Genomic DNA, 16,596 nt, shown 5'->3' with positions numbered 1-16,596 from the left:
TATATGTTTTAAATTTGATAACACCAATGTGTTTGATACTGGCAACTTCTAATTGTGGGAAAAACGAAAACGTTCACAGTAGAGACGTCCCAAACACAATAGCCAGCATGTGTAGTTCTGGGGGGGCTGGTCCCGTTCGAGTCCAGTTTTGGATAGTGTGCCGTGGTTTCGTTCCATTTCAAAGTGCTGTTTGATGCTCGGCGTAACCTTGGCGCACTGCCACTCCAACATCCAATCCCAGAGTTTGAAGATTAATCACGGGGACTGTAGTCCCAAACGATATCTGAAGATTATGGGTAGTGTAGTGTCTTCGGCCATCCTAAACTCAGAAATGTTTTTCGGATTTCATATCGAAATGTCCCTTATAGGCCTACGTCTGTTTCCGGTTATTTTATTTTGAAATTCAGTTCCTGACGGACGCCAAAAAAGCCCGAGATTATAGAATTAAACAAATAAATAAAAACAAGGATAATTGTGTGTTATTGTTGAGTAAATAACAGTGTGTTATTTAGAAAATAAAAAATTAGAAGGAAAAAAAGATTTAAAATAATACAGATTTCAGTATTCTGAGGCTCTGAGCCCCATTTATTTTCCTCACGGACGGCAAAAAAAGTCAGACATTATACGATTTAAAATAAAAAATAATAATCGTGGCTTGATATTGAGTAAGAACATGTTTTTACGAACCACACAGCTTCCGGTCTTCCAAGACCCGACCGGACAAAAAGACGTGGTGCAGGCACGAAACACACTACCAAAAGAAATACATTGCTTTTAAAATTGTTCTGTGTGACACGAAAACAAGGGGACAATCGTGTGGGTGAATACGAATCAATAGATGAAATGTCGTGACTATAACAGGAAATGCCGTGAGACTGGGTTGGCATAGCCTACTGAAACTTTAAGAAATAAATGATTGGTTGGATCTCTTGTCGCAGCCCAAACTCAGACTCTTGTCAAATGTATTTTCTGATACAAACCGGTTCTTCTTTCCAACCGTATACATGTGTATCAGAATCCATATTTTAGGTAGTCAAATATTTGCTCAAAAGAGAGAATGTAGAGCAAATCATCCTGGGGCTTGTTTGCTTTAGGATTGTTGCCAACTGGACATCACAGTTTGCCCACCTGCTGCTCAGAGCCTCCTGCACTGAGCGAAGCACACTCGCAGTGTCAGCAGAGTTCAGCTTCAGGGATCTGGCTATGTCTGCACACTGACTTCAGAGGCTGGTTGGGCGGGTTTTTTTACCGCAGCCTAATAAACCTGCTACTTCATTAAAAGGCTGATGAATGGGTGCAGGGAGAATGGGGCAACAGTGCTGAGAGAAAAGGGATGACTTGTGGGGGCCAGACTCTGCACCAAGACCAGGGGAGAGGAAGGAGAGGACATAAAGTCCCATCACTGAGTCACTGTCACACACACACACACACATGCATAAGGACTACAATTCTGCAAGAACATATTGAAAAATCAGCATATTAAGTCTATTGACAAAAACTCATGACGATATTTAAGGAAAATCCCATTTTTTTCTCAATAAAATATGCAATGAAACTCTTGCAATGAAAAACTTTCATGTAGATACTTTGCTGATATATACTTTCTTTTGTTGATATTTGTTTTAACTGAGTTGATACTGCTGTAATACAATGACTTCTCTATTTGGGGTCAATAAAGCAAATCTATCTATCCATCAATCTAGCTATTTTCGTATTTAGCTATGTATTGAAGTCGGTCACCACCAGAGTCAATTCGCCTTACATCAGTTGCAAAACGGCATGTGCATACTTATGTAAGTCATCATTGTTTGCAAGCAGTAAAATGGTCTGTAGTGCCTGGGGTGTGAGGTCAGGCATAGGTTAGAAACATTGGCTTCATTTATGTATACACTTTATTCTGGAAACAGAGAAAGATTTGTTTGCCTTACTTAAATGTTGTTCTTTGTACATTTCTTGTGTAACAAGTCTGTTTGGTTTGAGGGTCTTTTAATCTACGACCTTACAATATGTCACGGATGAGTGAAGGAAGCAAGACCCAAATGCAGATAACCTTTGAGAAACCCTTTATTTCAAGGATACAGATAAATGCAGAACAGAACACTCTCCGGTGAACTCCGTCACCAACAAACAATGACCCAACACTGAACACAGACAGAGACAAGACTAAATACAAGAAGGGGTAATCATGACAACGAGAAACAGCCGGGCAGGGGAGGAGAAACACAAGGACAACAAGGACAACCCGAGATGGGACTGTGGCAGCTGGGACCAGCTCTGGGTCTGGAACCAAGGCAGCTGGGGTCGGAACCATGGCTGCTGGGGCCAGAACTGGGGCTGAAACCATGGCTGCAGGGACCGGAATTGAAGCCAGAATCATGGCTGTTGAAGCCAGAATCCTGTCTATAAGCTCCAGCTTCGACGCCAGAAACACGGCCGTATAGGGCGCTCCCGGAGCCGGGACCATAGCCGCTGGGGCCGGCCTCGGAGCCGGAAACATGGCTGCGGGAGCCTGCACTGGGGCAGGAACCATGGCTGCCGGGACCGGGACCGGGACTGGAACCATGGCTGCTGGAGCCCGTACTGGGACTGGAACCATGGCTGCTGGGGCCCGTACTGGGACTGGAACCATGGCTGCTGGGGCCCGTACTGGGACTGGAACCATGGCTGCTGGGGCCCGTACTGGGACTGGGACCATGGCTGCTGGGGCCCGTACTGGGACTGGAACCATGGCTGCAGGGGCCCGTACTGGGACTGGAACCATGGCTGCTGGGGCCCGTACTGAGGCTGGAACCATGGCTGCTGGCGCCTGTACTGGGACCATGGCTGCTGGGGCCCGGGCTCCCTGTCTGGTCTTGCGACGACTCCTCTTAGCAGCCGCCTGAATGCTCCGTGGGCCTCCATAAGCCTGACGAGTTCCAGCATAAGACTCATGAATAGGAGCAGGAACTGGGGAAGAAGCAGAGGTTGACTCCAGACGGAACACTCCGAGACGTCTGTAGTCAGCAGGCTGGAACTCACACCTCCAGAGGAAGTCCAACATCCAGTCAGGTAAGAATTCCACCAAGTCGGGCTTCTCCATCGCCAACCGGTGCGCCTCTACCAGGGCGGCCTCCTTCAGCCGAACACTGGACGCTTCCTTCCACCAATTGTGGCAACATTCCAAAGGGAAAGAAAACTGTTGCAGCTCCACCTCAAAAGGGTCATCTGCTGGGTCCATTTCAGGTTGGGTCATTCTGTCACGGATGAGTGAAGGAAGCAGGACCCAAATGCAGATAACCTTTGAGAAACCCTTTATTTCAAGGATACAGATAAATGCAGAACAGAACACTCTCCGGTGAACTCCGTCACCAACAAACAATGACCCAACACTGAACACAGACAGAGACAAGACTAAATACAAGAAGGGGTAATCATGACAACGAGAAACAGCCGGGCAGGGGAGGAGAAACACAAGGACAACAAGGACAACCCGAGATGGGACTGTGGCAGCTGGGACCAGCTCTGGGTCTGGAACCAAGGCAGCTGGGGTCGGAACCATGGCTGCTGGGGCCAGAACTGGGGCTGAAACCATGGCTGCAGGGACCGGAATTGAAGCCAGAATCATGGCTGTTGAAGCCAGAATCCTGTCTATAAGCTCCAGCTTCGACGCCAGAAACACGGCCGTATAGGGCGCTCCCGGAGCCGGGACCATAGCCGCTGGGGCCGGCCTCGGAGCCGGAAACATGGCTGCGGGAGCCTGCACTGGGGCAGGAACCATGGCTGCCGGGACCGGGACTGGAACCATGGCTGCTGGAGCCCGTACTGGGACTGGAACCATGGCTGCTGGGGCCCGTACTGGGACTGGAACCATGGCTGCTGGGGCCCGTACTGGGACTGGGACCATGGCTGCTGGGGCCCGTACTGGGACTGGAACCATGGCTGCTGAGGCCCGTACTGGGACCGGGACCATGGCTGCTGGGGCCCGTACTGGGACTGGAACCATGGCTGCTGAGGCCCGTACTGGGACTGGGACCATGGCTGCTGGGGCCCGTACTGGGACTGGAACCATGGCTGCTGGGGCCCGTACTGAGGCTGGAACCATGGCTGCTGGCGCCTGTACTGGGACCATGGCTGCTGGGGCCCGGGCTCCCTGTCTGGTCTTGCGACGACTCCTCTTAGCAGCCGCCTGAATGCTCCGTGGGCCTCCATAAGCCTGACGAGTTCCAGCATAAGACTCATGAATAGGAGCAGGAACTGGGGAAGAAGCAGAGGTTGACTCCAGACGGAACACTCCGAGACGTCTGTAGTCAGCAGGCTGGAACTCACACCTCCAGAGGAAGTCCAACATCCAGTCAGGTAAGAATTCCACCAAGTCGGGCTTCTCCATCGCCAACCGGTGCGCCTCTACCAGGGCGGCCTCCTTCAGCCGAACACTGGACGCTTCCTTCCACCAATTGTGGCAACATTCCAAAGGGAAAGAAAACTGTTGCAGCTCCACCTCAAAAGGGTCATCTGCTGGGTCCATTTCAGGTTGGGTCATTCTGTCACGGATGAGTGAAGGAAGCAGGACCCAAATGCAGATAACCTTTGAGAAACCCTTTATTTCAAGGATACAGATAAATGCAGAACAGAACACTCTCCGGTGAACTCCGTCACCAACAAACAATGACCCAACACTGAACACAGACAGAGACAAGACTAAATACAAGAAGGGGTAATCATGACAACGAGAAACAGCCGGGCAGGGGAGGAGAAACACAAGGACAACAGGTGAACACAATCGGGTAATCAGGGAGGGAAACAGACAGAAAGCAGACAGGCAGGAAACGGGGGTGAACACTTAACACAATAAGACAGGAAACCCAAAGACAAGAAAAACACCAACACAGACAAAACTACAAACGTGACATAACATGTGCATTGTGACACAATAAGTCATCCCATCGTCACAAACAAAAGGCCTATCTGTATTTGGGCTTCATGTGACCTGAGACAAATGGCCCGGTTGACCTGAGCCTGTTCCCGAACATTAAGACTCAAGGTTTTCCCGACGGTCCAATAGGAAACGGATGTAAGGATGACCACCAGAAGCACGATGCTCCAAGTATTGATGGTAGTGATCAATCACAGTTTCCTGCTTCTGACTCTTCAAAGCCTTGAGAGACAGGAACTCTCCCTCGATATGCTTCCTGCTTTAATAACCCTGTACGTGCATGTGGTGAAGAAGATTACCCAGAGTTTGAACTGCCTTTCAAACTTCCTCAAGTGTCATGACATTAACTCTTTAAGCATTTTTTCCATGAATTATTTGCTGAATATTAAGGATTGCTTCGTATAGTCATTTTCATGTACTGATGCACAGCACTTGTGGGATTGAAATTAATCAGAGGGTTTATGCTCAAAGCTACCTTTTTACTATTAAAAGGAACATTTGTATCAGTTAATTTGCCAAATATACAGTTTACACCAACTGTTGATTTTAAGCACTGAACTTAGCCCAATTTAGGCAAGGAAAATACGACATAACTTTAGCTTTTCCGTAACTTACATTCAGTATATTTTATAAGCTTACCTAAATAACTATTAAGTTGGAATGGGTAGAAAAAGGCTGTATCCGAAATGTTTTATTAAAGGGTCATTTATATTCTCTGTGAAAGACCTTTCATGACAGTTTAACAAGGAGGTGCAATATACATCATGGGTGGGTCTCCCCTCCATCGCATTCCTGTGGTCCCTCTCTCTGCTGGTATGCAGCGACACAGCTGGGCAGCCTGTCACTCAGGAGAGACCTCGATGAAAGGAGCTCCATTCCTCCTCCTCCTCCTCCTCTTCCTCCCACTGCTGTCACCTCCTCTGCTCCCACTCGGCCCTGACAGCATGGCTGACCCTTTCCCCCCCGTCAGCACCCAGGTATAATGTGACCTGTCACCCACCCTTCCTCAGGCGGGGTCCTGCAGATGGCTGCCCCGTGGGGAGAGGTGGGAAGTAGTGGAGTACACATTTGTTACTGCTCTTATATCTTTCTGGTATCAGTACTCCACGACTTATTTTGCTGACTTTTTACTTTTACTTCTTACATTTCCAAACAGCTGGTTCCTTTAGTCTGAATGTGTGTTTGGTGCGTGATCATTATTCTTTAGAGTCATTGCGTGCCTATTGATTGGAACACGATCCGTGTATCCATCACTTCCTGGTCTTCTCTAAAGAAGAGGGACCAATGGAAACGTTGTCATGTTGCCGTTGTTCAGCATGGAAACATTCATTAGCTAACAATGACATTATTGTTCTATTAATATAAAGGGAGGTCAGGTACTCTTTAAAACAGCTGCTAGTTATGGGTACTTTTTACTTAAGTACACTTCAAAGCCCTCTTTACTTTTACTTGCAGGTCTGACTCTTACTACTTTTAAATCCAAGCTGAAGACTTTTCTTTTTGTCGCTGCTTTTAATTGAACTATTCATATTTTAAACTGCACTGTAACTTTTATCCATGTACTTTTTCTTTTAATTTATTAGCTTTTCTTTTTTAATGCTTAATGTCTTTCATTTTTTGTAAAGCACTTTGAATTGCCTTGCGTTGAAAAGTGCTATATAAATAAACTTGCCTTGCCTTGCCTTACTTGAGTAAAGACGTTTAGCATACTTCTTCTTTTACCAGAGTATTTTTACGAGTATCTGTACTTCTACTTGAGTAAAGGATGTGTGTACTTTTGCCAACTCTGCCCGTGGGGAGAGCCCGAGCAGGGAGGAGCGGATGGGGGTCAATCTGTCCAGTTATGTGATTCAGGTGAGGGTGCAAGGGGCTGCAGTTTTGATAGATACTTGATTTATAGTGAGGCCAACAACACGGTCTCTGACCCCACCATGTTCTGAACAGTGAATATGAATTGTTCCCATCAAATCAGAGGCACAGGGTCCAACGATTTCATAAAGTTAGACTGAAGCACTCCTTCCTGCAACAGTCAATCCTAGAATCAAATAGAGGTCAAATGTATGTTAGAGGTTCTTGAACAAGTAGTTTTTATATTGATTGCAGTGTTATGTTAAAAGTTCCAAGTATCATGTCTTAATATTTGTCGTGGTTTGATGTTGCAAATGGAGCTGCTGTGATGATACATTTCAGGCTTCACCAGACAATAAAGTATTATTGAATCGTATCCTTAGGGAAAAAACATATTTCTGACTCATTTGGACATAAACATATTCACCTAAATATGTGTGGCCTAAAAACGTTTCTGTTGGTTTCTCTCTGAATGTAAGAGTGTAGGCGACCTTGAGGTTATGAAAGGCGCTATATAAATTCAAGTTATTATTATTATTATATTTAGGAGCTAACTGTGCCGATTGAAAGTCTTAATTATTTGAGGATAAGAATACCGATGCTAACGATATAATAAAGTCCCTGAATTATCCACACTGTCCACAGTTGTCCTTTGAACTATTTCTGAGAACAAGAGCTTCCACTGAAACCTTAACAGCTTGTCCTTCTCAGGAATTTCCCAGCAGTGTGAAAAGAAAAGCAGAGACAAACATGAGGATGAAATGTCACGAGAAGAGACAGAGAGTTAGTTACAGTGTAAAGTTCCCCCAAAGGGGTTTTTTGTTGTCTAACCGGCAACAAGGAGGACCTAGATTCCTCTCAGAGCTGCAGGGGAGGGTACTGTCACACAAGAAGAACAAGCTTTACTTAGTGGGAACACAATGTCGCCTGACATTTTAATGTTTGCATGTGATGATTTACGCTCACACGCTAAGCATTTAACCGCGCCATGGGGCAATGTCTCGGCCTGTTTGATGGCTCTCCAGCTGCCGACAACACTTGTGTCATGTGAACTGAATTTGACCCGACATAATGCTGATGTTTCTACAGTTACAGCCTCCAGCCCGCAGCACTGGACCTGTCAGTTATTGTGTTGTAATGTAACATAAGTCTGTTGTGCCCAGTCACGAGAAATCCCAAGAGCTGGGTTTTATTACAGTGCTGCTAAATCTCTCTTATTAAGATGATGTGTTCAAGGACTTCTTTACAGGTGTTTGATTCACCATTCGAGGAAGAAGTACTCTATTACACTCTCGAGTACCCTATTTAAGTGTAAACAATTTCAAGTAAATGTCCTGAGTTTAAATGTGACTTTATAAAAGTACAGAAATATTATTAGAAAATGTACTTAATATATCTAAAATCAATGTGCTTATATTGAAGAATAGCTTTTAAGTAAGTGTTGTTAATGTTATAATATTAGGTTTTTTCTTTTACTAACTAATACATATTAGAGTTTTTTATGTTGTACATTTTCAGGTGGATACTTTGTTTACTACTGAATACACAGGTTGGATATGTAACATATAAACACATAATGTTATTTATGTAAAAAGCTGTAAAACAAGTATATAAGCTTCAAATAAATAAAGTGTATTTCCCTATGAGATCTAGTGGCAGAAAATGCCACCAGAAGTGAAGTACCTTTTTAAATTATACTTAGGTGCAGTACTTGAGTAGTTTACTGGGTTACATTCCCCCACTGTATACACACAGGTGACAGTGTGTGTTTGGTGTGATTGGATGGCAGAAAATGCCAATACTCAAATAAAGTACCTTTAAAATTATACTTACGTGCAGTACTTGAGTAGTTATACTTACATTCCCCCACTGTATACACACAGGTGACAGTGTATGTTTGGTTTGATATAAACACATAATGTTATTTATGTAACAAGCTGTAAAACAAGTATACAAGCTTAAAATAAATCAAGTGTATTTCCCTATGAGATCTAGTGGCAGAAAATGCCAAGTAAAGAACCTTTGAAATGATACTTAGGTGCAGTACTTGAGTAGTTTTACTGGGCTACATTCCCCCACTGTATACACACAGGTGACAGTGTATGTTTGGTGTGATACAAACACGTAATGTTATTTATGTGAAGAGCTGTAAAACAAGTATACAAGCTTCAAATAAATAAAGTGTATTTCCCTATGAGATCTAGTGGCAGAAAATGCCAATACTCAAGTAAAGTGCCTTTAAAATGATACTTACGTGCAATACTTGAGTAGTTTTACTGGGTTACATTCCCCCACTGTATACACACAGGTGACAGTGTATGTTTGGTGTGATTCAGTGCGGTGCAGCCGGTGGATGGGCCGACCCCATTAGAAGTGAGGGGGTGGGGGTTGGTTGTTGGCTCGCTTGTGGCTGTGGCTGCTCGCTCGCAGGATAATTTACGGCCCCTTCATCCTGGCGGAATGTGTTTGTAGCCCGGCGTAATGGAGGCCATCCATTCTCCCTGTCAGCGTTGGGAAACACTTTTTCAGCCGGCTATGGGAGGAAATGTTTGACAGAGAGAGGGCAAAGCTGTTTCTATGCAAGGAAGGAGCACTTGTGGGCTTCAGAGTGTGCAGTGGTGGACAGTAACGAAGTAGATTTACTCAAGTACTTGGAGATATTTTTATCTTTTATTTATTCTACTTTCTGCTCGTTTTCTTATTGTTTTTAGGTATTTATTGGGCCAGAGAGTGCCTTTATTTGAGATATAGTTTATAGAGGCGAGGACATTTTGGTGTATTAATATTTTGGTGGCTCAGGATTCGAACCAGATAACTAGGCAGCGTTCATTCCATATGGGCCACAAGATCTTCGGGCGGCTCCATGCTAACCTCTTTATATTTCTACTGAACTACAATTCACAGAGACAAATACTTGATTTACTTTTATATATGTATGTATTTATTCCTTAGGGAAATGTCAAGCTACCCACCATACATATTAAAGGGGACCTATCATGCAAAATGCACTTTTTGATATCTTTTATACATAAATATGTGTCCCCGATATTACGTCAAATCGGCGGCGGACCCACGGCACTATCAGAAACGTTGCTATCAGAAACAATGCCCGACTGTTTTGGACGTAATATGGTCGGTGTTTACATTAGCATCGCTAACACTCAGAGCTAACCTGTACTGGAGAGAGCATGTGTGTGAAGAAGCAGGAAGTAAAAAGGAACTCACTTTGTGGTATAACTGGAAAGAGAGAAAGCCTTTGAGCTCCATACTGTTTCAGAGAGAATCCTTGATCTAATAATCCTTGTGTTTCATCACCGCAGCCTTTTAGACATCTGCCGGGTTCCGCATGAGCCGGCATAAGCTCCGCCCCCTCTTATTTTATTTTATTTTCAGTTTTTTAAAAAAAGAAGCTTTATTTAAAAAAAAATGTAGCCTTTATTTATACAGGTATCTCATTGAGACACAGGGTCTCATTCTCAAGAGAGACCTGTTTATATCCAGAATCAACACTTTTGGAACAGGAAGAGAAATTGGGGGATATGAGGCATGGCTAGAATGGGTGATCTGTTTAACCAAAACACTTTATAGACATGTTCTTTATATTGTTTTATATATCCGAGACCTATGCTATTGCCTAAAAATAGCATGATAGGTGACCTTTAAATGAAATAAGCTGCATTACCATGAATGATGAACACTTTAACCCTTTAACTGCCGGACCAAGAAAAAAGCTATGGAAAAATTATTTTTATTTTTAAAAAAAAGACTTGCTCATCTTACTGTAGATGCTGAATTGGCCTAACAGGAAACCACTGGCCTAACAGCAAATGTCTATATCCTGTGTTGGCCTAACTTGCTCATCTGTGTGCAACTTTGGGCTGAATGCCATGCATGAACGGTGCTATATAAATTATTATCACTCTTTCACTCTGAGACTCATAAGGCAGTAATAGATGTAGTAATATTACCATGAATCCAGCCATTTATTTACCATATTTTATTGGAAAACATCTCTGAAACTCTGAAAAAGTCATATTGCTAGCTTACCATAAAAGGCCAATTCGACCGATTGGTTGAGCATATTTTCAAAAATATAATTACACCCTTGTTAAAACTTGTTTGTGCATCAAGTTATCTAATTATGTTCAGTCAGTGCCCTGCCACTAAGATATGTCAAAAAGGATATGGTTACCTTACAAAAGTTGACTAAAAAGAGTGATTTCTTCAGCAGTGATTTTTAGCATTGCCAACTTCCTCAGTGGAAGCTAGCTGAAGGGCTTTCTGTTCGAACCACAGTGACATCTAGAGGTTGTTTTGTGCATAACATGTCAACCAAAGGGTAGAGCTGGCTGAATCAGATGGAGTTACACTTTTATTTATTTTTTTCAACAAGATATCAAGACGCAAAATGTGCTCTACCAAATGGTGGTGCTGGCAGTTAAAAGGTTAATGCATCAATTATTAAGGATGTTACTCTGGGTACTTAAGTATATTTTGATACTCATACTTTTCTACTTTTTCTACTTTGTCCAACCCTCGCATCTTATGACTGTGTCCACTTATAACGCCTTAATTACAAGGTAGTCTCTCAGTTTTAGAGTTGTCCAGAAATGAGTCCGAGAATGAGTGGTGACGTGAAGTCATGTGACTGTGCTGTGTGTCCTTTAAAGCCTAATGTTAGCTTCCAAATGAAAAAAGAAATGTTAATATGTTAGGATTATCCTGCTTAAAAGTTTGTTTTGCCACAGAGATTATTTTTCTGGACAATCCAAAATCCAATGAACAATTCTTACTGTATTTTTGTCAAGGGAACCATATCGATGCACACTTCAGGGTCGGCCAGCAGATACATGTCATCCCTGCAGCACTCTGTTGCGACACCATCAAATGTGCTTCATGCTGTGATTAACTGTCTTTTAATGCAGGGTTGCCAACTCTCACACATCTGGCGTGTGACACACGCTTTCACTCTCAATCTCACGCTCTCATATGGGCTCAGAACAGTCTCATAATACACACATGCGCACAGAAGGATTCTCACTTGTATTTCATGATCCGCAAAAGGATTCAAACTTGTATTTCCGGATCCACACTTGTGTTTTTCAATGCACACACAAATGTATTCCGTTTCATATACATGTAAATAAAATCCAAATACAGAAAAAAGTTTTAGATGTGTATTTTTGATGCTCACATATTTGTTTCCCGTTTGAATCCCCTGAACCTGCAAACACAAACAGCTTTCTGTGCACGGATCGCTGTGCATTCGTGTGTGGGTTTTTTGAGACTCCCCTGACGGTCAGCCGATTCGTACTTGTAATTATTTCTATCTATAGCCAATCAGATGTCTCCTCAATTCTAAGCCAATCACATGAGCGCGCCCCCACGAGGGTAGATTTCTTGCGTTCATGACGTAGCGCTTCATGTACGCATTTTGCGCAGTCCGGAGCTGACAGCTCCATGGAGCCTGCCTGCAGGCGCTAATGTCAGGAGGACACCCTCCACTCTCAGTACAGCGCCACTTTCCGAACAGGAAATGCACGCAAATACAAGCCTTTATATTATTAAGGTACAGCGCCACTTTCCAAACCATTGATGAATGCTTGTGTAAACAAAGACGGCAGGCAAAACCGTTTTAAATGTGTGTTTCCTGTATGGCGAATACAGCTGCTTTATTTATGTCTGTATGAAGTTGTTGTGAGTGTGGAGGGAGCAGCTACAGGTTAGCTTAGCCTAATCAATCAGTGCACTACGAAGCCAGTGCTAGACCTGTTAACGGGGGGAGCCCCGCCGGTCATTATCGGCCGATATTCACTCTTAATAGTTTGATCGGTGCTCTCTATAAAGGCCGATCAGGAGAGCTGGATCTGATCGATATGGATATAAACGCGAGTGAAGTATAACCGGACGCGAGAGAGAGATCAGATCAGCTGCTGAGTCTGATGGAGACACGCTGCTCTGCATGATCACCTGAAGCTTCTCCCTCTGTTTAGCGAGCTGACCGGACTGCGCAAAATGCGTATGAAGTAATCTTACCCTCGTGGGGGCGCGCTCGTGTGATTGGTTTAGAATGAAGGAGACATCTGATTGGCTATAGATAGAAAAAATTACAAGTACGAATCGGCTGACCGTCAGGGGAGTCTCAAAAAACCCACACACGAATGCAAAGCGATCCGTGCACAGGAAGCGGTTTGTGTTTGCAGGTTCAGGGGATTTAAACGGGAAACTAATAAGTGAGGATCAAAAATACGTATGTAAAACTTTTTTCTGTATTTGGATTTTATTTACATGTATATGAAACGGAATACATTTGTGTGTGCATTGAAAAACACAAGTATGGATCCGGAAATACAAGTTTGAATCCTGCTGTGTGCATGTGTGTATTATGAGACTGTTCTGAGCCCATACTCTCACGCTGCCCAAACTATTCTCACGCCAAAAACAAGATGAACCGGCGATCGTTTTTGAGTTGGTTATTTACAATGTTGAGTTGACAGCTGCTCAAGCTGTCGATCCGCCCCCACCACTCTTAACAACGTTAACAGACAGCAGAGCAGTGGGAGCCGGTTGGTCAATCCCCGACCCGTATTGCACATGCGCAGATCTAAGATCCAGTAGAAATGATAACAAGTAAAATTCTGCTGCTTATTGTTCTACTAGGCCAAAATAGAGTCAAAGAGTATATGAGAGTGAGAGTGCGTTAATTAATATATTTGGCAGTTTGGAGTAAGTCTGTAGATTTGTGTGTGTGTGTGTGTGTGTGTGTGTGTGTGTGTGTGTGTGTGTGTGTGTGTGTGTGTGTGTGTGTGTGTGTGTGTGTGTGTGTGTGTGTGTGTGTGTGTGTGTGTGTGTGTGTGTGTGTGTGTGCGTGCGTGCGTGCGTGCGTGCGTGCGTGCGTGCGTGTGTTTCATGTATAGGCCTCTCCAGAGTTGGGTGTAACGTTACTGTAATAATATTACTTTTGTCGGTAACGGAGTAGTGTAACGCGCTACTCTTATAATTCAGTAATCACACTACAGTTACTAACATTGCCCCGACGCGCGTTACTTCGTTACTTTCTAAAATCAGTCATAATCAAACCTCAACAAACACCTGCAAAGAACACATGCTAAGGTGAAGCTAACGCACAGCTATTTGTTTTTTGTTTACATCACGTAGTCTGTTCTTCTTCTCTGTTTTCCGGTTGTTGCCTGTTTTGAATGACGAATACACACTACTGCCGCCTGCTGGTAAGGAGAGTTATTGCCACTCACGCATGCGCAGTTCGTACGTGCTCGGCTGAAGTCTTCTTGGTGGTGTGTTCCAGTGCAACACATGGCCAACACGCAGGAGAACACGCCGACGCAACAGCGTGAGCAGAGATAGACTGCGCAAATATACAGATAGCAGGAGACAGAGGACAGCCATGGTCAGATAGGAAAACATTCAGGATCTGGATCAGTCTAGAACTAAAGAGAACATTTGAAACTTTAGCAGTCTGCGTGATCGGCCTGAAGGGAGGGGCGGGCCGGCCCTGCGAGTAAAGTAACGAGTAAAGTAACGAGTAAAGTAACGAGTTACTTTATGTAGACTAGAGTAACGAAGTAGTGTAATATATTACTTTTTTTTTTTAAAAGTAATATGTAATATATTTTTTTAGTAACGACCCCATCTCTGGGCCTCTCGCGATAATTAATTTTGTTGGATACATTTTCCCGGAAATTATTGCGATAAACGATAATATTGTCGGCATCGTTGTATGACCATTTTAGACCACTGACATAATGATAATATATAATAATAATTCAAGTCCTTTCAAACTGCTAGTCACATCCTCATGTAAATGGAAATGTATCGAGTTCATTTTTATTTATCGTACGATAAGTCAATTAATTGCTTATCGCGACAGGCACACAATAAAACAGTGGAAACAAACATGTGTTTGACTTTCGTGAATGAAACTGTGTGCCCTTTATAGTCTGTGTCCAATATTGTGTAAGGTCCCGCAACTGACACAATAGCAGTCATTTAGTGCTCATATGTGTAATCAAACCCATGATATCAAAATCTCACTCCAGCCAGGTACCCAAAGTTGGCAACCCTGTTTTAATGAAGCCTGTAAAGTGTGCTCTGTCATCGAGAACATGCAATTTCTAGGAAACTATCACGGCGCGTCATCAGCATATCACTTCATCTTCACTCATTTTACAAGGAGTCACAAGATTTTACAAGCAGTAGAGGAATACCCAAGTAGTATTATTTGACAGGTCTTATTGATTTTTTCCCATGGCAACTAAGCCTTGTTGTGAGGACACAAGCTTGGCAGGGATAAGACAGCTGTGGCCTGACAACGAACAGCTGCATGTGGAGCGAGAGACAGGAAGGACAATTTTGGTAAAAGTCAGTGTGAAGAGAAGAGGAAGACACAGAGCAGCCCATGAAGGGTTACACTAACACTAACTCGCTCGCCCTTGGCTTGGCTTTGAGTGATTCCTAAGCAGCTGTGGGAAGTTTCTGAAGTGATGGAGGTCAATGTATCACACTTGACAGTATTCACAGTGTTGAGTATGCCAGCACCCTGAGAAACTACAGGCCTCAGCTAAGCTCCAAAATGGCGGTGCAGCATCACCTCCGTTCCTCAGCATCAACCTTTACTGGGAGCCACAGGAGAGGGAGGGGGGTGGGCCGCACAGGAGCAGGGGAAATAAATCAAAAGCAATGTACACTTCCTGCTTGTGTGGCTCTGCATCTGTTTCAGTGTGTGCATTCATGCATCTGTTTGTGTGTGTGTCTGTGTGTGCTGTGACACTTTAATTAATTTCCCTATCCCTTACCAGCAGTGGCTCCTCCTCTCCTTGTCGAGCGCTGGCAGGTGACTCTTGTTAGCAGCCCAGCGAGCGGGAAGTGACTGCGCCTGACAATATAATTTACATTGTCGCCAGAGAGCGTTCGGCGCACCGCGGCCTTATTTATGCCACATTAGGGGATTTGTGTGCCGCCGTCTTCAGGTCCAATCCATCAGATGGCTGTTTTCCAATGCCGCTTTATTGGAGCGTGCCCTTGAGAGAGCGCTGAGTAGCGAGTAGTGTGTACTCTGTGTGCGACTATGAGAGTTGGTCGTGTGTGTGTATGGATTGTGGTACTCCTTGTGTGTGGATACAGTCCACTGGCTTTGGCTAGCATTGTCAGACAAATGGATTCCCTTCTCCGGCAGACCAAATTACAGCTATAACTTCAGAAGGGGCACAATGATTACGAGGCCATTGTCATATCAGTGTGCCTGCACAGCAGAAAAGTGGCTACTTTCCTGCTGTGCCAGGGCTTCTTTAACAGCGTGTCCTCTACGGGAGCGCCGAAATCCTTCCCTCTTCGGCTGTCAGGTCTTCCTCTATTGACTTGTCTGCCTTTGTAACGGTCCCAAATTACAGTCAGTCCTGCGGTGTGCATTTTACTGGAGGGCTGTCTGGATAAGTGAGTTAGATGCAAAGTGACATGGACACCCACACGCGGTACAAGCATGGCACAAGGCTTAGCGTGCAGGAATATGCATGGGAGAGATCTGGCAGTGGGAATTGGGTAATGAACGACACCAAGGAGCTCATTTTTCACAGAGGATACAAAATGTCGGGTCCGGAAAGACATGTCGGGGCTGCGAGGCGGCAACACATGCGGCTCCAAGTGCTGCTCGTTAATCATAAGGCAGGGAGCAGCAGCGAGGGGACCCATATCCATCTGTAGCATACTTATGAGAGTATTATAAACGTGCCGTGCAGCTGGTTGAGGGAGAGAGTAAACAGCCGAGCAGTGCGTGCCCTTACAAGGACTGAGCCTGAAACACCTGTTAGCACACACTGGTC

At 44.3% G+C, this 16,596-nt stretch overlaps 1 protein-coding gene across 1 annotated transcript in view; it reads right to left on the bottom strand.

The window, feature by feature from the left end:
• Window positions 1-16,596, bottom strand: part of skic3 (SKI3 subunit of superkiller complex) — a 118,203-nt gene that overhangs the window by 59,132 nt on the left and 42,475 nt on the right. The window contains exons 41-42 of the mRNA XM_034091340.2: window positions 4,067-4,192; window positions 2,780-2,905 (exon numbers count right to left, since the gene is read on the bottom strand). Of these exons, the coding sequence (XP_033947231.2) occupies window positions 2,780-2,905; window positions 4,067-4,192 (252 nt within the window). The remainder of the gene's footprint in view (window positions 1-2,779; window positions 2,906-4,066; window positions 4,193-16,596) is intronic.

The sequence above is a fragment of the Pseudochaenichthys georgianus genome, chromosome 9 (assembly GCF_902827115.2).
Source record: "Pseudochaenichthys georgianus chromosome 9, fPseGeo1.2, whole genome shotgun sequence".
Lineage (NCBI taxonomy): Eukaryota > Metazoa > Chordata > Actinopteri > Perciformes > Channichthyidae > Pseudochaenichthys > Pseudochaenichthys georgianus.
The sequence above is the reverse complement of the archived record's forward strand: the minus strand, read 5'-3'. Positions and strand labels throughout refer to the sequence as shown.